This window comes from Nelumbo lutea, chromosome 1, assembly GCF_056320005.1.
Source record: "Nelumbo lutea isolate HS-2025 chromosome 1, American lotus-T2T, whole genome shotgun sequence".
NCBI classification, from domain to species: Eukaryota; Viridiplantae; Streptophyta; class Magnoliopsida; order Proteales; family Nelumbonaceae; genus Nelumbo; species Nelumbo lutea.
Window position 1 is genome coordinate 162,267,092 of NC_142684.1, and position 26,807 is coordinate 162,293,898.

A 26,807-nucleotide genomic window follows, 5' to 3' on the forward strand; every position below is an offset into this window, starting at 1 on the left:
TCCGTTGATATCCTAGAGGCTAGAGCTAGGCTAGGAAAAATTTGGGTGTTGGTTAGGCATGACACGTCGCAATGGAATTAGGGTAAAAGAGTAATCGCATTCAATATTCGATCAAGAAAAAGACAAGCAGAGGACTGAATCGGTTAACGTGTCATGTCTGAAAACGTTCCCAACAGCCGAAGGCCCAAAAGTTTTGTCGATAGGCTTTGCTCCAGTCACGGCTCACGAGATGGCAGATTGGCAGTATGGCACCGGCGCTCATGCACTTAGTAAGTATCTGCTACAAACAAACGCTCCCAATTCTATCCCAATATACTACTGCAGCCGCAAATCGGGAATATCTCTGGACATGCTCCTGATGTACGGCTGTATGGGTGGTTGGGCCGTTATTGGGATGACTCATGTTGGTAGCTGATCCGAACTCCTCATGACTCGCCACGTACTTGTCCGCTAACCGTACGAAGGGCCGATTCAAAGCTTTGGACTTGCGACTTGTGCGGGCGCGACCTACAAAACCAGAGAAAAAGGAGATCGATTGTTTTGACACGGCGACAGTCTAAAGGGAAAAATCTCAACTGTTTAAAGTTCTCGATGAGATTAGATTCGGTTTAAGTTAGGGGTTTCTCTTCTGGAGGATCAGGGTTCCTCAGTATCTGAACATGGTCGTTCTGCTATATTCCATTTAGCTACCGTGGTTTCAAAGTTCTAGCAGAGCTTGAGTCTGCTGGGGTCTAGGGAGTCTGAATTAGACTGTGATCTGGAGTTGCTGTTGAATTCGTGTACGGAGGTTCTAGTAAGAAATGGATAAATTGAAGCTAGCGGCATTGGGTGAGCGGTTGAAGAGCAGTGGTGCCCAAATGGGTAGATTAGTTAGTGGGAAAATGAAGGAAATCCTTCAATCTCAGACACCTGAGTCGAAGATGGTCGAAGAAGCTACTTCCGATAGCTTGGAGGAGCCAAATTGGGGCTTAAATTTGAGGATATGCGCGATGCTTAATAGCGAAGAATTTAGTGGTATGGAAGTTGTGAGGGCTATAAAGAAGAGGATTGCTAGTAAGAATACGGTGAGCCAAAGATTGAGTCTTGATTTGTTGGAGGCTTGTGCCATGAACTGTGAGAAAGTTTTCTCAGAAGTGGCGTCGGAGAAGCTGTTGGATGAGATGGTTAGGATGATTGATAATCCGCAGACTCATAACGCTAATAGGCAGAGAGCTTTGGGGCTAATTCAGGCATGGGGCGAGTCTGAAGATCTTGCTTATCTGCCCGTGTTCCACCAGACTTATATGGTAAGCTCCGCAATCTCTTCTCCATCTCTTTCTCCTTCTCTTCCCTGCAGTTCCTCCTATCATACCTTTGTTTATAATTCTTGAAACGAACCTAGGAACAGCAATTTTGTTCAGGGGAGCTCCTCATCCAGACGAGGGAAAGAGTATTAAAACAGACAAAAAGAACCTTAGACTCTTGTTATCTTTTGCTTACACTGTCATCTTTCTTTTTCGTATATTGATTTTCTATTTTTGTTTTTTACCCACTTGGCACAAATTTCATTTATAATTTCTTTTGTGAGCTAAGTTCTAGTACCTAATTCAATGGCGGATTGACATGGATCAATTTGCTATATGTACTATTGTATTTTGATGTCCATATTCCACACGTGAACTTGTCGTTATCATAGTGCAATTATATTGAAATGAAATGAAATGACAGCATTCAAGTTAATGACTTTGTTGGGGTGCTTAAAGACTAAGACATTCTCTCAGTTTCTCACTATTTGAAGTTTTGGAAACCGTAAGGCGTTTATTTTTTCTCCACTTGTTGCTTACTGTTGGTTTTCCCATGATTAAATTCCATGGAACAGGCAATTCATGTTAGCAGAACCTAGTTACCCAGTAAGTCGATACATTTCTAGGAAAAGGCCAAAGGAACGGAGAAGTAAGGTTTGATTTATGTGGAAAGAAAACGAAACAAATAATAAAAGATAGAGGTGGCAGGCATTATAACAAACCACAAAACACTTTAATATGAGTGGTCAAGCTACAAAACCTTAACTTATTGACCTTATGTGAAAAATGGTGGTCTGTAATTTTCTGGAAAAAATTTTGATCATTGATTGTGCATAATAAAATGGGATCAATGACCATGGAGATCAAAGTGATTACCTGACTCATGAAACCTATTGGCATTCATGCTGGGGTGCCTGCGAAAGTGATGTCCAGTGGGCTCATGGTAATGTATGCGAGAAATGCAGGGAAGTGTATAACTTCTAACTTCCCTATTAGTTTTACTGGTATTGTTTTTAATGTTTTGCTAGATCATTGGTGAAAACATATGTGGTTGCAAGGAAGAAGAAAATATAATGGCAATGTGCTCCTGAATCCTGAGTTGACACTACAGAAATAAAAAGGAAAAGAACAAAAACGAATATGACCAATTTTTTCTTATTTGATTTTACTCGGTGGCAATTGGTTGGGTGTGAGATGATTATTAGGGCCCCTGGTCACTATCATCATATCAAAGAAGTAAAACCTTTTGCATCCAGAGTGAAAATCTCAGAGGAATTTCATGATCACCAATTTTCTACAAGATGGTTTTGTTGAGGGACAGGCAGGGAGGAATATTTTGTATTGGGGGGTTATCCATCCTGTGGTGTTGTATGATACATACAGTACCTAGTCTCTCTAGGAAATGAGGTTTGTTTTGGTATTGTCTTTCTTCTAGTGGCAGTGAAGAGCATTCTCAGTTACTTATGGAAAAAAGGAAAACACTAATTCCATTGCAAAATCTTGGGCTGTCAGGTGTGAGAATGTGGGTTTGAGTCTGAGAGCAGCCACTTTGTGCAAAAAAAAAAAAAATCCGAAGGTTAGGACGATATCCAGTTCACCCCTCCCAAGACCCCAGATAGTTGTGACCAACATTGGGCAAAAGGCTTTTATTTCCTTTAGCCATGGAATAGCAACAAGGATAGTCATAACATGTGGAAGCTGCATTTTATTGACAATTCCAGTCTTCTTAAATATACTGTCATTATGCTTGCTAAAAATTTTAGGTGTTATTTAGGAATTAAGGTGTTACCTATGGCTAGTACCCTCAATCAATGTTGATTATGAAAGTTCTGCAAATCTATTGTCACTGCATTTTACATTACTGTTAGTTTGAACAGTTCATATGCATTATTCTTAGAACTAACTATATGGGTTTTCCTTTGTTTTTTTTTATTTAATTTTCATTTACAGAGTTTGAAGACAAGAGGTACTCTACCTTCAGTACAAGGTGATGCAAATTTGGCACCTCTATTTTCTTCCCAGGAGTCAGATATTGATCAGCAAGTGCTGGTACCTCCAGAGGCATATCCCATTCCTGACATGGATCCACATAGCATAGATCATTCTACTATTGCCTATCACAGGGGCAGCCTTTCAGTGGAAGAAAAGAAAGAATTTCTGGTTGTCACCCGGAATAGTGTTGAACTTCTCTCAAGTATGTTGAATTCTAAGGAAGAAAAGAAACCCAGCAAGGTAATTCTTTACCTTTAAGAAATGTAGCTCCTCATATCATGCTATAGTAATTTCTTCAGACCTCTTTTGATTGGGATGGTTTTTGCCAGATTCATAGCCAACATGATAGTGTGAATTTTACGTACTTACGTTACAGTACTTGGTCTTTCCTGAGGAGCTTATTTGTTCTAATCAATGTTTAAAAATGTCAAGGCCTTAAGTGCGGCACCAGGTGTTGGACAGCGTACAACTTTCACCAGGACCTTTGGATGCCTGGGAATTAAGCCTTGAGGAGTAAAGCTTAATCTTCATCAGTTACCTTTTTTTCCTAAGAAAATAGCTGCTCATATAAGCAAGAACCATAAAAATATTAGGAGTTTAAAAGAAAGTCACTGCACTTGTGTAAACTGTTGCAATGGTTGTATATCCCAATGTAGAAAGTTATCTTACACAGGAGACTACACATCTTCCCCTTCCTATTTGCATTTCCTTGCAAAAGAAATGTGATGCACTTTTCGAACTCCATTAAGGTTGAAGCCTACTCAAGCAGAAACATCCTAACATCTACATATAATCTTCTCAGTGCACAGCCAGATCCAGAAAAGAATATCTTATCACTCTCCTTATTACTCTCCAATGCACTGCAAATGAAACCACATCCCACAAGATGCAGTTTCTAGCTTCAAGAGGAATATGTGGTATTTGATAATGGATGAACTAAGGGCTGAATGCCGAAAAGATTAAAATCTGAAAATACCCGAGTTATATTGTTGTTCTATAATAAAACGTTTAGGGTAAAATGGTCACCCTAGCATTTGGATATTTTCAGCATTCAGCATTATGGAGGTGCAAGTTACTAAATGCTGAAAAGATCAATTTTCAATTTGGAATATTTTTTGGCATGCATTTCCTAGTTCATCTGTTATTAAACACTAACTTAGTCCCAATTTCAGATACTTTTTTTTTTTTTTGATAAGTATCAATTTATTCAAAAAGAAAAGTACAACCAGAGGCTGTACAAATGAGATACAAGAATAGATTCAAACCACAAAACAATTGGGGGATACAAACAGACTTTCAAAATTAAACAGAGAGCTACAAAAAGAACTGTCAACTTTAAACTTAGTCGATGACCAAGACCAGAGCTTCCCCATGATCTTCTGCCACACTTCGTCTTCTTGACAGCTTTTGTTTTGAAATATCCTTGAATTTTTTTCTTGCCAGATCACCCATAACACTGTACCTGGAATCAGATGCCATAACCATTTCCCTTTCTTGCTCTCTGCTAACCAGACCCTTTTGGTATAGAAAGATTTGGTATAGAAAGATTTCACCAAGAGTTGGCCTTTGCTCTCTGCTAACCAGACCCTTTTGTCTGCTGCATTGACATCTATTTGGTTGTTGTACAACCTTTGAAGAAGCTTACCTAATGGTTCAATCTCCCAATCATTCAAAGTCCTTCTGAAAGTAGGATTCCAGATAATCATCCCATTTTGGAACTGGACATAATCAGCCACTTTAGCTTCCTTGTTTGATGCAATTGCAAATCACTCAGGGAAATCATCCATTAGCCTATTGTTTCCACACCATTCATCCATCCAGAAATTGACTCTATTTACCTCTCCCCACAACAAACTTGATTTCCTTGCTAAAAGCATTGTAACTTTTTTCAATTCCCTTCCAAACCGAGCAACCATATGACTGGTTGGCACCTCCAGGAAACCAATCTTCATTTCTTGAACCATATTTTGCTTCAATTACTCTCTTCCACAAGCAATTCCCTTGTTGACCATACCTCCAAAACCACTTTCCAAGTAAGGCTCCCAGTTTCAGATACTTTATATCCTTCAGAGTTCAAACATATGCTGATACACAAACCATCACCAAGAAGGAAAGAAGAAACAATTACTGACTGAAAAAGAAAGAAGAAACGGTTATTGGTCAAGAAAAGAAAGAAGAAACAAATTGTTTGTTGGGACCCAAACACTCCCCCCGAACCCAACTATGGGAGTGGAGCAGACCACCACCCATCAGCAGTTCACAAGGAGACAGAAAGGACACACAACAGAGCCCCAGAGTTAGTTACACTCAGAGTTGGTTACTCTGCAGCCAGAGGATATTCCCTCCATGATTACACTTGTAGGCCAGCTATATAAGGCCATAATCATATAATAAAAGGTGCGAATGAATATCCCTTCATTTTCTCTCTTTGATTCCATCCTCTTCCTACCTTCCCTTCTCTTCTTTCCCTTCATCTTCTGTTTCAGGAGGTTAAGCCACCCTCGAAGGGGCTTCTGAGGTGAGTGGTAACTCATCAGTTTGGTATCAGAGCTAGGCTATCCAGATCGCAGGCCAGCTATGCCGCAGACACGTTCCTCTACCATGGATGATAGAGTTGACCAGCTTGAGATTGGGTTCCACTAGCTGTTGAACGAACTCAGGGAACTCAAAGTGGTCGTCTCCAGCATCGCCTCTCAGCAACAATCCGGTGATACTAGTCACCCAACAGGGGCGAAAGCCTCTACTTCCAGCAGCCAAAGAACTGGGTGTTACCCCACCGGAAAAGTCACTAAGATCAACTTTCCCAACTATTCCGGTGGAGATCCCATTCCTTGGATCTTCAGAGCAGAAAGATTTTTTGAGTACCACGAAACCCATGCACACCAGCGCGTCTCCATCGCTTTCATTCACCTAGAAGGAGACACGATTCTATGGCTCTAGTGGTATCGCCAAAACCATCCTCAGGTAACTTGGGCGGAGTTCATTGAAGCTCTGTGCATCCGTTTTGGGCCGACGACGTTCGTGGATTACGACGAACTCCTCACTCGGTTAAGACAGACTGGGACGGTAGCAGACTACCAGCTTGAGTTCGAGAGAATGGCGACCAGGGTACATGGATGGCCGGAAAAGGCCTTAGTGGGGTGTTTTGTGGGAGGCCTCAGAGAGGATATCCGCCTGGAGGTGAGGGCTCTCCGTTCGGCGATAGTCATGGCTGCGGTGGGTTTGGGTCGCCTGCAAGAAGAGAAAATCGACAACCTGCGCAAAGCCAGCAAGCTGTCCTACCCAAATGTGAGGGTTACCCAACGGCCTGATCAACAACCCATGAAACAAGTTGGGGATTCTCAGAAGCCCATTTTGCTTAGGCCCACTATGCCCTTCAAACGCCTCTCATGGGTTGAGATGTCGTCGGGCCTCTGTTACAACTATGATGACAAGTTTGGGCCGGGCCATAAGTGCCGGGTCCAGCGAGTGTTTCTCCTTCAGACAGAGGAAGAGCCGGAAGGGACAGAACCAGAGCACATAGTGTTAGACAGTTTTGTATGCCCTTAGCTTCAATCAAGATGATGTGCTTTATAAGTTTATTGTAAATGAATAAAAGTGCATATTTGATTCATGTTCCCTTGGTATGTTTCTGTGTAATACTCTTAAACTGGACACTTAATGAGACTCGTGTTAGTTTAGAATGTTCACAGCCAGTGGGTCGGACTGGGGAGACCTATCTTGACAAGGCTGACACTGTGGTGCCACCAAGTCGGTTGGGGTGGCCTGTCTCAACTGCCAGGGTGAGACCCTAGGCACATACAGTGTAGGATTAATTGAATCTATGAACTGGACCAGATTTCCAGTATTGCCCTGGACCTTGGAGATTGATGGGAAAAACTAGAAATTTACACCCGATCCATAGATTCGATTATGATATTGCACTACGTGTCGGATTGGGCTGTCTTTGATATACCAATCAGTGAGATCCTTAGCAGGGGTCAACACCTGGGTATGTTGGGACAGTCTGAGAATTCATCTGAGTGGGTGATCATAGTGACAGGATTAGCCCCTTTGTCAAACAAAGGTAATGATCGGGGATGCACTCTCACTGATGGAAACCAAGACTGCTGGCAACCGATTTCAATCGTTGAGATTTGTTTTGCAAAATATATTTTATATGAGATATAAAAGTATATATATATTGGTTTCGAAATGATTTGCAAAAGGTTTTAATTCCCGGGATCCATATAAGCGGAGAGTGCAACACTGCTCCTTATAGCCGAGGGAGAGGTCCTCTCTTGTCGGGCAGTATATGATCATTATGGACTGAGAGGTTAAGTGTAAGACCATTGAGGATAATACCTGATGGGCTAATCTTGCATCTGCCTACAGTCCCTGGGTGTTACAAGGTGGCTTGGCCCAGGGACCACTTAGGGTAAGTGTTGGGCCCATAGAGCCCATAAGATGGGTTTCGGGGGTGCACTGTCCATAACAGTGTATTCGGCCAGGCCTTGTAACAAAGGCTGGGCTGAACCCATGTGGCTGATGTGTAGATCAATGTTTGGGTCCCACGCCATGCAAGAAAACCCAACTGGGCAGCAGTTTGGAAGGCTAAGTGAGTACATAACCTTAAATGGGCATTAAGCCCATTTCGAACTGGTCTGGTTTGACCAGTCAATTAAAATGGGCGAATTCTGAGATGGATCAACTGATAGGATTGGGCCTAGACCCTATCCACTTAGAGAGTCCAAGATGTAAATAAGATTTAGATCTGGAAGCCTCTTAATTAGATTAGGAGATGGCTGATCTGATCTGCAGATAAGATAAGGGTTATCCCTTATCACTTAAAGGGATTTCTAATCCAAATATGATTTGGATCAACAACTCCTAATGGGATTAGGAGCTGATCCCTTTAAGATTATAAAAGGAGGAGGGGGTGGCAGCCTTTAGACATGCAACCCAAAACTATTGTCTTCTGAGCTGAAATCACAAGAAGTGAGAATTCTGCACCCTGCGAATACTCTATTGCCGCCTCCTTCCTACAGCCGCCACCTTCTGTAGTTCGATCTCCTACTCTCTACAGGAGTAATCAAGATTTGATCTTAATACCAGTCTTTTGGGGAAAAGATTGATTGGAGCTGTATTCACAAGCCATCCTATTGATTTTTGCGAAGGGTCAAGTTCTTTTGGAAGAACATTGCTGATTCTGCTTCATCCTGCACTGCGCCATTTTCAGTGGGAGCAGATTTTGGATCATTCCTTGGGCGTGAACACCTCCATTGGGAGATACTGTTTCTCTGTATCAGGTACATCCTCCCTCTTATTTCTTTTGGTTCAGATCTGGTTTGGTTAATGGTTCAAGATTGATCATTGAAAAATATGTTTTTCTAAAATAGGGAGTTCGATTCCCTGCAAAGACGGGAGAAATTTTTGAAATTCGCCCAGTCCATTCTGCAAGATTTGGGCGTCCATGTGATGGATATCTTATCCCTTCACATAGAAGACTGTGAACTGATATCAGACGAACCAGAACCTGTCAGAGCCGAGATCTCCTTACACGCTCTCATGGGCCTCAACCCTCTTCAGTCCATGCGAGTAGAAGGAAGATTGGTTGGCCGGTCTGTGATGATCTTGATTGACAGTGGCCCTGAATTTCATCACTTGCCGTTTGGCAAAGCAACTAGGTATGACTATACAACCCATTCCTCTCTTTTCGATCCATGTGGCTAATGGGAGTCAGATGTTATGTGTGAAGGGATAGGAAATCCATCATATGGACGCCCAAGATTGCGGAATAAAGGGGGCAAATTTAAAAAAAATTTCTTTCCCTTCAACTGGGAATCGAATTCTCTATTTAGAAAATCATATTTTCAACGATCATTCTTGAACCATAAACTGAACCAGATTTGAACCAAAAGGAGGAGAGAGAGATAATACCTGATACAGAGAAATAATATCTCTCAATGGAGGTGTTCACGCCCAAGGTAGAAACCAAAATCTGCTCTCACTGAAGATGGCGCAGTGCAAGGTGGAGCAGAATCAACAGTGTCCTTCCTAAGAACCTGATTCTTCCCAAGAATCACCTGGACGGCTTGTGAATACAACTCCTACCAATCTTTTCTCCAAAAGATTGGAATCAAGATCCAATCTTGATTTCTCCCAAGGAATGGAGATCGAACTGCTATAGGCGGCGGTTGCAGGGAGGAGGCGGCTAGAGAGTATTTGCAGGGTGCAGAATTCTCTCTTCTATGATCTCAGCTCTGAAGACAAGACTATTGTTGGTGATTGTGTTGGATGTCTAAAGGCTGCCGCCCCCTCTTCCTTTTATAGACTTAAAGGGATCAACTCCTAATCCCATTAGGAGTTGCTAACCCAAACCATATCTGGATTAGAAGTCCCTTTAAGATAAGGGATAATCCTTATCTTATCTGTGGATTAGATCAGCCAGCTCCTAATCTAATTAGTAAGTTTCCAAATCTAAATCTCATTTAGATCTTGGACTCTCTGAGTGGATAGGGTGTGGGCCCAATCCTATTAGCTGATCTTATCTCAGAATTCGCCCCTTAAAGACTAATCAAATTAGCCCAGTTCGAAATGGGCTTAAGGCCCATTTAGGGTTATGTATTCATTAAGCATTCCAAACTGCTGCCCAGTTGGGCTTCCTTGTATGGCGTGGGACCCAAACATTGATCTACACATCAGCCACATGGGTTCAGCCCAACCTTTGTTACAAGGCCTGGCCGAATACACTGTTATGGACAGTGCACCCCCTGAAACCCATCAGATGGGCTCTATGGGCCCAACACTTACCCTAAGTGGTCCCTGGGCCAAGCCACTTTGTAACACCCATGGACTGTGGGCAGATGCAAGATTAGCCCATCAGGTATTATCCTCAATGGTCTTACACTTAACCTCTCAGCCCATAATGATCATACACTGCCTGACAAGAGAGGACCTCTCCCTCGGCTGCAAGGAACAGTGTTGCACTCTCTCAAGTATGGATCCCGGGAATTAAAACCTTTTGCAAGCATTTCAAAACCATAACATATATATACTTTTATATCTCATATAAAATATATTTTGCAAAACAAATCTCAACGATTGAAATCGTTTGTCGGTAGTCTTGGTTTCCATCAGTGAGAGTGCATCCCCGATCATTACCTTTATTTGACAAAGGGGCTAATCCTGTCACTATGATCATCCACTCAGATGAATTCTCAGACTGTCCCAACATACCCAGGTTTTGACCCCCGCTAAGGATCTCACTGATTGGTACATCAAAGACAGCCCAATCCGACACCTAGTGCAGTATCATAATCGAGTCTAGGGGTCGGGTGTAAATTTCTAGTTTTGCCCATCAATCTCCAAGGTCCAGGGCAATACTGGAAATCTGGTCCAGTTCAAAGATTCAATTAATCCTACACTGTATGTGCTTAGGGTCTCACCCCGGTAGCTGAGACAAGCCACCCCAACCGACTTGGTGGCACCACAGTGTCAGCCTTGTCAGGATAGGTCTCCCCAGACCAACCCACTGGCTGTGAACATTCTAAACTAACACGAGTCTCATTAAGTGTCCAGTTTAAGGGTATTACACAGAAACATACCAAGGGAACATGAATCAAATATGCACTTTTATTCATTTACAATAAACTTATAAAGTACATAATTTTGATTGAAGCTAAGGGCATACAAAAACTGTCTAACAATGTGATGGTGTATGTAAGAAGGAAAAGATCCTCATATAGGGCCATAATTTCGTGGTAGATCTCCACTCATTGGATTTCTCGGGGGCTGATATTATTTTGGGAATTCATTGGTTACGTGGCCTAGGTCTTGCACTTTGTGATTGGGCCAAAATGATAATGGATTTTTACCAGGATGGTTAGACTTGTCATTTACAAGGGGTGTGGCCCCCTAGTCCCCAAGGTGATACTTTAGCTTCCATGATACTGGCCTCCAAGGATGCTGGATAACCCTTATTTATGCACTTAGGCGTTCGGCCCACAGTCCCAATTTTAAACAATCAGGGCTGTGACCAATCCACGGAAGCCCAACATGAGGCCTTACGATCGATACTCGATCAGATACCCTGGGCCCATGACCATCAGATAACCCTCTTACCAGATTCCAAACCGGCTAATGTGAGGCCATATAGATACCCTTATTTCTAGAAGCTGGAAATTGAGAAGGCAGTAAGAGAGCTATTGGACAAAGGGCATATACAGACCAACACCAGCCCTTTTTCATCCCCTGTACTCCTAGTGAAGAAGAAGGATGGTAGTTGGCGTTTTTGCATAGATTACGGGGCCCTGAATCAGATTACAGTGAAGGACAAGTTTTTGATAGCCCTCATTGATGAATTGCTGAACGAGTTAGGGGAAGCACAAGTGTTCTCCAAACTAGACTTGCGGTCCGAGTATCATCAGATCCGGGTTCACCAGGCTGACATCCACAAGACAACCTTTAGAACCCACGATGGCCATTATGAGTTTCTGGTTATGCCATTTGGACTCACCAACGCCCCCCTCCACCTTTCAGGCCCTCATGAATGACATTTTCAAGCCATTCCTAAGGCAATTTATTCTGGTGTTTTTCGATGACATTCTGGTTTACAGCAGGGATTGGGACACTCATATGGAACATCTGAAACTTACCCTCACAACTCTAAGGGAGCACCAGTTACATGCCAAAATGACAAAGTGTTCATTTGGACAAAAACAGATTCAGTACTTAGGCCATGTGGTTGCAACAGGGTGGGTCATGGCAGACCCAGAAAAGATAGATGCCATCCAAAAGTGGCCCAAGCCCACTACTGTAAAGGCTCTCAGGGGTTTTCTTGGGCTTACCGGTTATTATTGGCGCTTCATTAAGGGGTATGGGTTTATGGCCGCCCCTCTAACGCGTCTGTTAAAGAAGGATTCTTTCGGTTGGGCTGATGATGCCCAATGGGCCTTTGAGCCTTTGAAGACTTGAAGATAGCAGTTTCTAGTCTTCCAGTCCTCACTCTTCTGGACTTCTCTCAGCCCTTTGAAATAGAGTGTGATGCATCAGGTGTAGGGGTAGGGGTCGTCTTGGTGCAGAAAGGGCAGCCCATTGCGTATTTCAGCAAGGCTCTCTCAGCAGCTCACCAAAATCAGTCTACTTATGTCAAGGAAATGATGGTTGTGGTAATGGCAGTACAGAAATGGCGTACATACCTATTGGGACGCCAATTTATTATAAGGACAGACCAACGAAGTTTGAAGTACATAGTAGAACAAAGGGTGCACACCCCGGAGCAGCAAAAATGGCTTAGTAAACAGATGGGATTTGACTACCACATAGAGTATAAGCTTGGGCCCGCAAACAGAGTAGCTGATGCCTTATCACGGGTAGAAGAGCTAGCCCAGCTGATATGCTCTCAGCCCAATTTTCCCTTGTTTGAAGCTATACAGCAAGAAGCCAGGTCTGATCCGCAGTTGCAAGACATTAGGGATAAGTGGAGATGTGACCCTTCCTAGGTTGCGGGTTACCAAATTGTAGGACCTGATCTTTTCTTTAGGGGTAGGTTTGTGGTTGCTCCAAATTCCGTCCACAAAACTGAACTGCTAAGGTTGTTTCATGATTCTGCGTTGGGGGGACATTCAGGGGTGCTACGGACCCTAAAGAGGCTCAGCAACCACTACCATTGGGTAGGAATGCACAAGGATGTGTTGCACTATGTATCCGAATGCCAAACCTGCCAACAACAGAAATACTCCTCACAGTCTCCCACGGGCCTTCTACAACCCCTCAAGATTCCAGAGCAAGTGTGGGAAGACCTCTCCATGGACTTCATCACGGGACTTTCCCGTTCTGCAGGGAAGGAGGTTATCATGGTAGTGGTTGACCGTCTCACCAAGTACAGCCATTTCTTTGCATTGCCTCACCCTTACACCACAGCAATGGTGGCTGACATCTTCATACGGGACATCGCAAAACTGCATGGAACACCAAGATCCATTGTCTCGGACCGTGACCCTGCCTTCCTGAGTTCATTTTGGAAGGAATACTTCCGATTGCAAGGAACCCAACTGCACCCATCCACAAGTTATCACCCGCAGACTGATGGACAGACTGAAGTTCTCTTAATTGATGCTTAGAAGCCTACCTTAGATGCTTCATAGGGGAGAAGCCTAGACAGTGGGCCCACATGCTTCTGTGGGCAGAATACTGGTACAACTCGACTTATCAGTCAGCTGAAGGAATGACACCCTTCAAGGCTCTATATGGCAGAGAACCCCCTCCCATATTACCTTATGAATATGGGTCGTCCAAGGTGGCAGAAGTAGAGACCCGCCTACTGGCAAGAGACGAGATCCTTAGACTGCTTAAGACCAACTTGACAAAAGCTCAACAACGAATGAAGGTCCGCTATGACTCTCACCACCACCCATTAGAGTTTCAGGTGGGTGATTTTGTCTACCTTAAGCTCCAACCTTACCGCCAGGTCTCAGTGGTAAGACGGGCTTGGCACAAGCTAGCTCCCAGGTATTATGGGCCCTATAAGGTGCTGGAGAGAGTGGGCCTTGTGGCTTACAGATTGGACCTCCTTGCTACTTCAAAGCTTCATCCGGTGTTTCACATCTCACTTCTCAAGAAAGCTGTGGGAAATCATACTCCTATGTCATCCAACTTACCCCAATTCACTAAGGAAGGGGACATTTACATGGAGCCTATCAGAATTGTGGATTTCCGTTGGGTTCGACGAGGTGGGCAGGTTGTGCCAGAAGCCAAGGTAGAATGGGCCAGGCTGCCTCCAGAAGACGCCACTTGGGAACCTTATCTAAGGCTGAATGAGAGGTTTCCAAACCTAGACCTTGAGGGCAGGGTCAATGCTAAGGAGGGAGGAATTGTTGGGACCCAAACACTCCCCCCGAACCCAACTATGGGAGTGGAGCAGACCACCACCCATCAGCAGTTCACAAGGAGATAGAAAGGACACGCGACAGAGCCCCGAAGTTAGTTACGCTCAGAGTTGGTTACTCTGCAGCTAGAGGATATGCCCTCCATGATATTTTCTAGAGTTAGTTACCCTGCAATCAGAGGATATTCCCTCTATGATTACACCTGTAGGCCAGCTATATAAGGCCATAATCATATAATAAAAGGTGTGAATGAGTATCCCTTCGTTTTCTTTCTTTGAGTCCATCCTCTTCCTACCTTGCCTTCTCTTCTTTCCCTTCATCTTCTGTTTCAGGAGGTTAAACCACCCTCGAAGGGGCTTCCGAGGTGAGTGGTAACTCATCATTGTTCTTACAAGCTACAAGGTTTTGGTGATAGATGATGATTTATGTAGTATTTACAGTTTTTGATTAGCCATTGGTTTTTCAATTGCATTGAATTTTGAGATCAATAGTGATCACACAGTCATTTTTCCATTGATTTTATACTAGGGTCATTTACAACACCCCCTATAGTTTCATAGATTTACTAAAACCTACCTTATAGTTTGCATTTTACTAAAACACCCCCTATAGTTTACACTAGATTTACTTAATCGACCTTCCATTGTTTAATAGTGGAAAATAACAGTTTTGACCTCAATGTTTATTTGAATAAATTTAATCAAAAGAAAATAAAAATGAAAATATCATTTTTTCCCTTAGTAAAACACGAGTAACCGCTCTATTTGGCTCTGTTTGGTCAATTTTGTTTTATGTATAAAGTTAGGGGTTATTTTGGAATAAACAATCATGGGCCCTTGCCCTTGAACATTTTTCATTCAGTTTAGGTGATCATATTACTATTTTCAGATGGCAAAACAAACACTTCTTAGTTAATGGTCGATTAAGTAAATAGGTTGTAAACTATAGGGGTGTTTTAGTAAAATGAAAACTATAGGGTAGGTTTAAGTAAATACATGAAATTTTAGGGGGTGTTCTAGTAAATGATCCTTTATACTATCTACTGCATTTTTTTGATATTTTCAGTATATATTTCCAACATGGTTTAATTGATTTAAAATATCTTTCCAATTAGCACATAGACTTTATTGTTTGGCAACCAGGTTTTGTTTTTTAATTCCTACTTTCTGATTATGCATGGTGTTCACTATGTTTTGAAAATTTAAAGTTTAAAATTTAGAATAAATTATATGAACTTTATTGGTCTACCTGGGGCCCGTTGGGGAAGGAAACCTCCATAGAGAAGAAATCCTCTGCCTATTGCAAGCTTGAGACTCAGATTCTCTTTAGGTTTGAATGGGTTGCAGGTAGAAGGAAATTTCCTAGTGGTGATTGCTCGATGTTCTCCAGTACGAATGCACAGATGTTAAAAAGGGGAATAAAAAATGGAATAAGTAATCAAGTTTCTTTGGGATTTTCTTCTGGGAAGTTTCATCTTTTTGGGGAAGGAGTCAATTTTAGATTTCTGGTGTTATTTTCTAGTTTATGGGTGTCATAGGAATTGAAACAAAAATTATATTAAAAGGTAATTCATCAAAAAAAAAAAAATTAAAAGGTTAAATTAGTTTTAAGAATCTTATTCAATAGTTGGAATTTTGATAAGTTGAAGTTATAGGTTCATCATTACTTCTCTTGCAGTATGAGGTTAGTGGTCAATCTTGTTCTTTTGGCTTGATTTTGGTGTCATAAGATTGAGGTCAATGGTTTGCTTATGCTCTCACCTCCAAGGGGAGGTAACATCTCATGCCTCCTCCTAGGGTGAATGTACACTTCCTTTCTTATTATTAATAAAATTATTATTCATTTGTAAAAAAAAGAGCTTGTTAATTTGATGAGTTTTGAGTGAGTTTTGAACATTTGAGTTTCATTAATTGTAGTAGGATTACCGGTAGGTGTTTAGAGTTATTTTAGGAGTAAGTTTTTGGGTGTCTTCTTTGGTTTATCATAATTTTAAAGTGGTTAAAGTTGTTTTTGGTCAATTTTTGAGTCTAAATTAGATTCTTTAAAGAGAGATCTGATTCCTTCTAATTCATACCACGTCTAAATGGCTCAGGGATCATCCACATGGAATGGCGTGATGGGCCAAAAGAACCCCTGTTATTCCTTTCATTTCCTCTGTTGATGGGCCAATTTTTTGACCAAAATCTGTCACATGTTCAGAATAATCCATTTTTTTTCTAGACAGTTTTAAACTAAAAAAATTGAACCTCTGGATGGTCTATATCATCTGGTGAGGAGGGTCATTCACATAGATGTAGGGCTGAAGCAACCAGAAAATTCACAAAGAGCAACTAATTAAAGAAGCATTTACCGGCTATTGTTTGAAGAATGTTGATTAAAAGGAAAATAGAACAACCTCTTTGAAGCAATTGGCTAAAACTACCCTCCCATGCTCTTATTTAGGGCTAAAATCTATTGATTGGATTTCCAAAAATACCCTTACAAGGATTCTTTAAAGGAAAAGACAAAACTAGGTGTATCGTCATTTAGGTGAGTTGAACTGTGGGATCCAGTAGTCAAACATTTGATTTTGATAATTGACCAAAATCCACAATCTTCAAAAAAAAAAAAAAAAAACTGCAAATATGTTTCAAGAAAGCGTGCTTCCACTCATCCAGTTTGGCTAAAACTTGGTGAGTATCTAGTCTCTAAGAGTGCTAACTTGTGATGAAATTTGGCTTTGGTTCACCAAGTAACTTGGGGAATACAGCCTGATTGCGTGGGGCTGCTATGCTGGACTGGTAGACAGTCACCTGTCCCACTTCTTTTCAGCTTCTGAGATTCAGTTAAAATCTAAACATGGTTGCATCAAGGGCTGATGTGATGAGGCATTTGGTGCATAATGCTAAGGTCTCTAATGAATGGTTTGGATCAGCCACATTATCCCTCTAGATGGCAGGGATAAGAAAGGTTGTATGAGTTATAGGGAAAGCTTTTTTTAGTCAGGTCATTTGGTGAGATCTAGCAATCTTTGGCATGGTAACTTGGTTTCTCAAAAGGAATATCCAGATTCCTCTCTCCCCTCCTCATTCTTGGAAGAAGATTCAGCCCAAAGACCTTGCTTCATGTTCAAAATAGGACTTTTGTGTAAAACATTTTTTTATTAAAGTTAAAAGATGGATGGCTTATACCATGCATTTATAGAAAACATAGATATTTTAGAAAACAAAATACATGTTATGGGATACATTACTTGCTGTTGTCATGCTTCTTACATGGGATTTTTGGCTATATCACTCTGTCCTTTTTTTTCATGTAAAATTTCCATTGTTTCCTTATTGATTGCCATACCTAATAGTTATTACATATTCCCATGAACTTCTCATAAATTTGCACTTAAGGCTCAGTTTGGGAAGAGTATAAATACAAATATGTTCAGTGCAAAACCTTGTATTTTGTATATTTAAACCTTGTATTTGCACTGTACATATTTGCATTTGTACTCTTCCCAAACTGAGCTTAATATTTCTGCTTGCACGGAAAATGAAGTTCAAAAGCTCTTTCATTCTCTTTCAAGGTACTTGTTTGCCTGGTGAGGTATTTGGGATTTATCAACTAGAAAAAAGGAAAAATTCTCTCAATGTTGTCAGACCCAGCTAATAAAATCTCATTCTTTGTCAAAATCTAGAGGAATTGATTAAAATATACCACTTGCAGAAGTTACAAAGTTTTAATCTTCGTGATCTCCCCTGCCCCTCCCTCTGACCTTTAAAATCTGTGTATTTCCTCCTTTTGGCTGGGGAATGGGGGCTTGCTGGTACAAGATGATACAGAGCAAAAAATAATCCAAGATTGTGAATACAGGATGATCTAACATTGAGCATGCTAGAGAAGTGCAAGCATTCGCAGCCTACTTTGCAGTGGATCATAGAAAGCACCAATGATGATGACGATGCAATGTTCTTTGAGGCTCTAAATCTTCATGATGAGCTCCAACAGGCCATTTCAAAATACGAGGAGATGGAGTCTACAGCGCAGCCTGAAGAGCAATCACCCGAACATTCTGATGCTGATGGCAAATGCTTGCTTGAACAGGAAATGGAGCCTGCAGCAGTGCTAAAAGGGATACTACCTGAAAATTCTGATGCTTCCGGCAGTTCACTAACACAGGTTGAAAACGAGAAAATGGCTTCAAATCTGCATTCCCCAAAGGAAGGAGTGAGCAGTGAAATCATCAATAACAAGAAAACATTGGATGGAGGGAAGTTGGTATTAGAATAATAGTTTGGAGGAAGTTGTTATTATGCTTTTCCCATGTATATAGGGAGTTTAATGATATGGACAAGGATAACACTATCAGCTGCTGAACATTTCTTGTTGATACTGTTACGGTTACTTATATCTATTATATTTCTGCCTTGATAAATTCTGTGATTTTTCTACCAGATGCATGAATCCAGTTTCACTTTCTAGCTTTTGACCGTTAACCCCTAACCCCCTGCCTTGCTAAATTCTGTGTTTTGTCTTAGTATTCGTTTCATGGTGTAATGACTGGATTCATGACAGATCTCGACTGATTATATCTTGTCCCAACCTATTTGGAGTCGCAGCAGATCCTTGGCCAAAATATGCAATCATAGCGGATACAAGGCCAACTCTGATATATAAAGTTTCTTAAGTTACACAAATAAGTCGGTGAATAACCAGTTTCGTACCATTTAAAAGAAACACAAATACAACGAATGCACGGTGTTGCCTACTCAATCTGCCGGTGAAAACAAAGATGCTGAAATGGTTGTTCTTGTGACTTGTGAGAGGAAGACCCAGAAAGAAGAACCGAGCAATTTCTCTTAGGTGCATCTTTGGTGTAATGCTGCGGTTTAGAAAAAAACATTAGTCTATTAAAAGTAGGTTCTGGGTGTCATGTCTTAGCATCCAATCTTATATGGCGCAATGTGTGCCATCCGATATTAAAATATGGGCACAGGGTAGTAACAATAAAATTCTATAAAAAAGAATCGCTGAATTGAATTCACATTCAAACATTCAACTCCGTAGTCCCTCAAAGGATGGCTGGATCCTTGTATCTTTTAAATATGGTCTCAATATCAGACATGATCTCAGGTGGCAAAGGACGCTCGGTTGTTAGAAAAGCATCAATGTCTTCTTTCAGTTGGTCAACAGAAGTTGCACCAATGATCGAACTGGTTACAAATGGACGGTCCCGAACATATCCAAGTGCGAGCTGAACAGGGGTAAGGCCATGTTTCTTGGCTAACTGGATATAAAGTTCTGTTGCCTCCTGTGAATCATATGCAAATACAATATCATCAGCCTGAGCTCAACAATAATAATTTTCTTAAGATCATATTCTTTTTAACAGTTTCAAATTAAGTTATACTAACTTGCAGTTAAATAAACTGAGAACAAGTTCAACGTAATCTACCCATCCAATCTCTGTGTACGTGTAATCATGTAACTAACATGGAAGATTCCATATACAGGAGCAGAAGACAAGGTTTTCGACATATAGTGATCCATCACAAAAAAGGAAAAAACAAGGTTTCCGACATACAGCGGGAGCGTAGCTGAAATATATAGCATGATATTTACAAATGGAGAATAGAATAAACCCGTATTATGAAAAGAAAGTTGGCATGCACCTGTATAATTCCATTTATCACCAAGCATTGCAGATAACCCCAAAACAAACACCAAACTAGAACATTGATGATTGACCTGCTAACCTTTGGATAAGATCCCATTAGATGATGCACACCCCAAAAATGGAGGCAATCAGGAGATTTTGAACTTTCCTATCTAGAGATAATTTTTTGATGGTTAAAGGAGCAAAGCTAACAGGGAGATTATCTAATTACTTAGTTATACATCATTTAAAAGGTAGCTAACAGGTGCGATAATGAATTTGGGCCACGTGGAGTGGCATTGGATATGAAGGGTTCTGTATCTATACTCCATACATGCTCACCCCATGTAGTGGCCAGATAATTGATGCCTAAAATAAGACAAGGTTTCATTACCTTTTCCAGACTGACCATGCTGACATGCATCTAAATAAGTTTTACATATTCCACGTGTCTGATACAAGTTACAGTGTCCATTTTATTATTTTTTTACAGCTAAGAGGCTGCTTTTGACATGTATCTGGCATCCAAAAGCAGATTCATTTCACCACCAGAGGCAATCAGGAAAAAACACATACCTTGGCAATGGACTTGTTGTATCTCTCCATGTACCCAGGGAAGAGGTTGAGCCTTCCTTTCTTTGCAGCTTCGGAAGTAATGTCTAAATATTTTCCAGTCAAGGATCCACCACCAAGAGGGGAGTAAGCGAGTAAGCCAATATTGCAATTGTTAGGATGGCATACTTCAACCAGATCAACTGTAAAGGACAATATGAATACAAGTTATATTAAAATTACCCAAAATTTACAACAAAGGCTCCAATTGGGGCTGATATTATATTGAACTCCCAGAATTTAATTGTTCTTCCTAAAATAAATCTATTCCTAATGAACCTTAAAAGTGGAAAATTCTAACAAGTACTAGGCCATAGTTCTCAAGGCAGTAAGGCAATGCTAGGCAATTGTAGGGTACCTTGTCACTAGACGAGGAAACAGATAGGAGTCAGGATTCTCCATTATTTTTGGGGTGGGGGGAGGGGGCCTACTAGAATAGGGGGTCAGCTCCTATTACCTCCAATATGTATAAAGGATGTTTTTATAACTTATTATTATTATTTTTGGGTGCTTCCTTTGTCTCAACCCCTGAAAAAGACATTGAACTCTTGTATGTTTTCCAAGTTTACATGGAATATTTTCTGCTTTTCAATATGAACAAGAATTTCACACATTAAGAGACAATTATCATAAATTATATAAAGAAACGGTATATGGAACCATGAATTTCAACATAGGAGGCAGAACAGAGATGATTCTTTAGTTTTTAAACCTAAAAGGATTCTTGTGTATGGGCTTGAATTTCTCTATGAAGTCCTGCTTATACCTTGTCTTTAAGCAGACCTCATAATTAACACACTATAGTATGCTGAGAAATCTAATGACATACTCAAGCATTCTTTGATGCAAAGCTTGTAATGAAGATAAAAATTTCCGCAAAAGGACCTTTTTGAGGAAAGGTAACTGATTGTACAAGGCAGAAAAGTGTAATTAAGATGATGAACAATCCTGCACAATATATGGATAACAAACCCTCCCCTTACAGAAAACTATGTTCACAAAAAGTTGCCACTAAATAATGAAACCCTCCATAGCCCAGCTCTCAACTCATTTAGATAATGGGCTAGGTATAGAGGACCCAACCCATATTTTAACTACATTTTAAAGCATTAGCAGATTCCTAAAATAGCTATTTATGTATGGACTTGCTTTCCTCATCTTTTCTTTTGTTGAGTTGTCATTGTCGATGGTCTGCTGAAGGTCCAGACGGACCACATTCATCCATAACAATGTAAATACACCATGATTTTTTTTTGATTGGTGTATATACACTATATTCTGACCACAATGAAGCAGTTACCTCCATTTACCCATATTTTTACGAAGGAAATGCATTTAAGTATATTTCATTTATTGTTACTATGCATAGCTTGTCTCTTCCTTTATTCCCTTTACCTATTGATATTCATTTAACAGAGTGTTAAATTTCTTACGCATCATATCAAATTAATTTATTTCTTTTTTCCTTTTCAACTAATATTGTATAATCATATTCTTCTTGTTTGCTTTAGAAATAAAAATGAGAAATGCATAAGCACATCCTTAATTCATTTACTAGTAAGTTTCATTTACTGTATCTGCTATTCTGTTGGGCTACTAATGTTGATATTGGGATAATATACCTTCAGCCATGCATAAACAAATTAAATCTGTCCAACTATGTTAATTCAAGAAATAGCCATTAAAAGTACCATAACCATGGTCAGTGTATATGATGCAAAACTGATTCCTAAGCAGTTCAATAGGCCCTAGAGAATGACCCATATATCTTTTAGGTTCTTGTCCTTGTCGTGTTTCCCCACATTTCCATCTTTTTAGGGCCAAATCTTCTATTAGATTATAGGCCCAGTCTCCTGTTATCACATCCACCTGCAAACTTTTTGGCCTTGACTTTTCCCTTGCAGAACCTTAAATTTCCACCAAATCTCTTCTCACTCATGCAGTCATTGTCTTCAGTGCATATGATGAAACTATCTCAGAATCCTCTTCTCAGATAGTATCATTCTATGTATGTTTTGTTTCTCGATGACTGGATTACCTCTATGAATTCTCTAGTTTACCTTTATGATATTGAATAGAGTTAGTATTCTATAGAAGATAACAGAAGTTTTAGCTAAAGAGAAACAAAATGACTAGGATTAAGAATCAACAGCTATGGAAGTGACATCATCTTAACTTATACCCATAACCATATTCTTGTGGAATTAATAGAAAGAAAGGACTTACTTTCAAACTTGCATCTCACAAGGAGACTATAGCTGTTTTGGATGCTGACAATCTTTGGTAAGCCTTCAACTTTTGCTGCATGGACAAACTCCATGACACCATATGAAGTTTCATTGGAAACACCTATATACCGTACCTGAATCCATTTAGTTCTATCAAAAAAATGTTTCTTATTATTTTAGTCTCTTGTATATGTTCAAAAACATTGCAGCTTCATGTCAACTACAGAGTGCAAATGAAATTAACAAATAGCATCAAAGGCAATACGTGTACATTTACCATAAGTTAATGGCAACAGAACAATAAGTGTGTGTGTGTGTGTAATCCATATGTATACACGTGTGCTTTCTCTCACATGTACTATGAATTTATTTGATATAAGAGAGGTATTATAATGAACCAAGGAAAAAAAATTTCTCGCCGTTTCCAACATATAAGGATTGTCTTTTGATATGATATTTTGCTAAGATTGCACATTGTTTCACTAGATATGAACTGGGTTGACAAGACTTCATTATTTGAAGAAATGAATGATCTTGCACAATTATGCCTAAGTTGCATTGAAATCCTTTTTTTGAAGGTCATTCTATGATAATTACCTTCCCTTCATTAATGAGTTCCTGAAAAGCTTTGAGTTGCTCCACAAACGGCACACTTGGCCTCCACTTTGAAGGATCATACAAAAATTCACCAAATAATGATACATGTCGATCCGGCCTGCAACAATATATAAAATTCTCAATAATGCAACTCAACTGAAAACCAAATCTAGGGGTAATGGCCAGTTAGGTTCAGCCTAGGTCCAAACGAGGCCCAACCCCAAGATTTAGTACTGAAGTCTGTAGTCCCACGCAACCCAATGGAGAACCTGCTGAACCCACCTAAACCCTAACACAACATTGGCCAGGCTTGGATGGTCATATTTTGGATTTTTTGGTATAAAAAATGGACAATATGGAAATTATATTGAACAGTCTCGTCTTTGGGAACTTTGTAGTAATATGGAAACAATTTGAAAATAGGCTATATGGAATTCATGTTGAGATGGAGCACTAACCAATGTATTTGCAATAAATCAATGTAGTCAGTGTTAAGGCGCTTAAGACTTTTCTCTACACTTTCTTTAATATTAGCAGCATCAACCCGCAATGCTTTTGCACTATCACGTAAGTAGCTTGATTTCTCTGAATAACCACAAACTTTTGTAGCCAGTATTACCTGAATCATAAAGCAGGGTAGTCCAATGTCAGTCAGCATTTCCTGGCCAATACAGAACTTTTCTTCCAGTATCATTGTCTTCTCCAATTATAGAAGCTAAAAAGAAAAGTTTCCAGTATATTTCTTAAACATGTTATATGACAATTCTGACCAACCATTCAGAAACTGGGGCAAATTTTACAGTCAAGGATGCCAATAAATAATGGTGACAAATATTTGGAGTAATATCAACCATGCATCAACTATTATTTGAAGTTGCCTGAAAATGTCAAAGAACAAAGTCCCCATAATATAGGAACTTGATACATCCATAGTTTGAGCTTTTTATCTTATCAATCAGGTAGCAAATAGAGACACCATATCTCCTTGACTCCATCTCAGGCTGAAAAGCATTAGCGTGTGAGTTCTTGTATGGGAGCAGCCACTATGTGCAAAAAAATGCCAAAAGTTAGGTCTGTATCCAGTTCACTGCCAAGACCCCAGATAGCTGTGACATTGAGTAATGGCCTTATATATCTCCTTGACTCTGACAGCAAGTTCAGGCACCAACTATGGTACTGCAACATGTTGGGTTGCTTTGCTAGAAAGTGACTCCATTTTTTCCTTTCTTGCAATGGCCTGAACAGTGCTTAAGTAGAATTAAACATTAGCACAGTGGTTTTCTTGCTTGGTGGTGTAGAATTCAATTCCCTCTTTTGTTTTGTTTTTTGGATTTTTCCAACTCCTAAAGGTATTGAACCAATCAATGTGACATTACAAAAGGTCTACGGATTCACAATTTGTTCTCTTGTTGCAGATAAAACATAAAATTATAAAATGAAAGCCACTAGGGTTAGGACATAAGAGTTGAGATAAATTGATTATGATAGTATGTTTTATGTAGTGGGACTATAATACATATGAGCATTAGTAATGGTAGAGTTGGGTTTGGGTTGGGTTTGGGTTGAGTCAGGTTGCCATACGGTCAGCCCTAACCCAACCCAAAGTGAAGTTGGGTTGGCAAAAGTCAACCCTAACCCTAGTCTGATTGTCAATCTGACCCAACTCAACTTGACCTTTCCAGGTTGGGTTCAGGATAACCCAGCCCGAGTTGCAGTTCTGTTAGTAACATAATCCTAGACCTTCTGCAACAAGACTAACTAGTCAAGAAACGCACAACAGACAGTCATTTACTGCACAATACCTTATCACGGGGTTGAGACTTCATCCAGCTAGCAATATAAATATCTGTTCTTCCTTGTGTCTCCTTCTTCATTGGAATGGGGTACTGAAAAGTAGAAGGCAGAAGGTAATATAAACATGTAATTGCAGTTGAATGAGAATAGCCAGCATTAATTATGCAAATAAGTTGCAGTATCCGAAATAAACATATGAAAGCAGCTTGCAATTGAAGCTAGGCTGGCATATGCTCAACAGAAACTCTCTATTGGCCAAATGCATGAAAAGTAATTATACAGAATTCATAAAAGCTTCTGCAAATCCAAATATGTGCAATATGTGGGATATGTGCAGACATGATATTGTGTAGCAAATGCACCACTGCCCCTGTTCACAAAATGCACTCTACCATATCACTTGAAATGAATTATAGGGGAAAGCATTGTTAATTTTTGGCAGACACATGGTATGGCGGCACCAACTGCTTTGACTGTTGGTGATGCTTTCACTAAAGGGATTATTCCAACTGTTGAGTCTAGCAATATATATTGTTAATGCCCCTAAAGTGCCAAGCCAAATGTGCACTCAAACCACTTACGCTCTAACTAGATGAGTAGGGAGGGCAACTTTGTATCAGGGGTGCGGTAATGCTAGGATAGCCTTATTGTACCATGTGATTATCAAACATCAATTGTTTGTCTTAACCCATGGTTTATGGGATAGGTTCTTTTGCACTTTTATTTCATTAAAATCATTGAGTGCTTTTAATTTTGTTAATGATCATATAAAAAATGACTACTATTTTTGCAAAATGTTATGTGTCTATACAATTATTTGGAGTTAAAGATAGTTGGAACTAAATTATATTTGCTTACATTCATACAAAGAATACAATCCATGGATGGGAGAAAAGAAACCGAGCCAAGTCTTAGGTATTCCTTTTAACCAGCAGTCACAAATTCTAAATGCTAAGCAGTGTAATACAGCAAGGGAAACCAGATTTAAATTGTATCTAATAGAATTAATAAAACATTTTATTTTTCAAATTAAGGGAAAAACATCAAAATTGTCACTGGATCCATTCACAACTTAAAGGACTAGCAAGTGCAATGTATTGGATAAAATTAGGCTATTGTACAACTGCAGGGTACTACAAAGTGAATAGGTTTCAATAAAAAAGATAAAGCAGAGCATTACTCCATAAATTGGTTCCAAGAAAAGAGGTAATTGTTAAAACTGTTAAAATTCTGGAGTTTAGTGCCGCAGGGGCACATTTGTAATTTTATTCTTATTTTTATTATTTCTGGTCGCCCTAATATAATTATATAAATAACAGAAGCTGGCGCCGCCAGCTAAGTTTTTTGACTTCAAAATCTCTCTCTCTCTCTCTTCTCTCTTTTCTCTGTTCCTGCTTTTTACTGATTTTTACCAAGAAAACATGGTATCAGAGCAGCAGATTTGGGATTAGAAGCAGTTTGACCAAGTTTTTTCTCAGTTTTTCTGGTTTTCTCTGTTTCTTGTGGATCGAACCAAAGGAAGAGTACATCGGGTTGACCTGAAAGGATCTCCTGTGCAATTCTTTCCTTTCCCTCTTGGTCGTGGGCCAAGAAAACGCCTAGGGAAGGGAGACTAAATGCTGTAAGAGTGTTTTTCTCTCAATTTCTGTGGATGATCCTTTTGTACCTAGGTAAGTGGGTTATGTAGGTCTAATGACCTGTGGCTATTGTGAAAGTGTGATTTCTCAGCTTGTGTGGATCGAGTGATCTGTTTTGTGCCCAGAAAGGTGGGCTGTTCAGGTCTGAATGATCTGTAACTACTGTGACA

General features: G+C 40.1%; 2 protein-coding genes across 2 annotated transcripts in view; one reads left to right on the forward strand and one right to left on the reverse strand.

The window, feature by feature from the left end:
* Positions 1–475: 475 nt before the first annotated feature.
* Positions 476–18,548, forward strand: LOC148878802 (ENTH/VHS/GAT family protein). Its single transcript, XM_088960187.1, has 3 exons — positions 476–1,286; positions 3,234–3,515; positions 17,987–18,548. The coding sequence occupies exons 1-3, from the start codon at positions 801–803 to the stop codon at positions 18,401–18,403; spliced, it is 1,185 nt and encodes a 394-aa protein (XP_088816313.1). The 5' UTR covers positions 476–800; the 3' UTR covers positions 18,404–18,548.
* Positions 18,549–19,001: 453 nt separating this feature from the next.
* The window catches only part of LOC148878803 (NAD(P)-linked oxidoreductase superfamily protein), a 37,137-nt gene continuing 29,331 nt past the window's right edge, over positions 19,002–26,807 (reverse strand). The window contains exons 3-8 of the mRNA XM_088960186.1: positions 25,009–25,092; positions 23,665–23,825; positions 23,207–23,324; positions 22,608–22,743; positions 20,346–20,524; positions 19,002–19,424 (exon numbers count right to left, since the gene is read on the reverse strand). Coding sequence (XP_088816312.1) covers positions 19,185–19,424; positions 20,346–20,524; positions 22,608–22,743; positions 23,207–23,324; positions 23,665–23,825; positions 25,009–25,092 — 918 coding nt within the window. The 3' untranslated portion in view covers positions 19,002–19,184. The remainder of the gene's footprint in view (positions 19,425–20,345; positions 20,525–22,607; positions 22,744–23,206; positions 23,325–23,664; positions 23,826–25,008; positions 25,093–26,807) is intronic.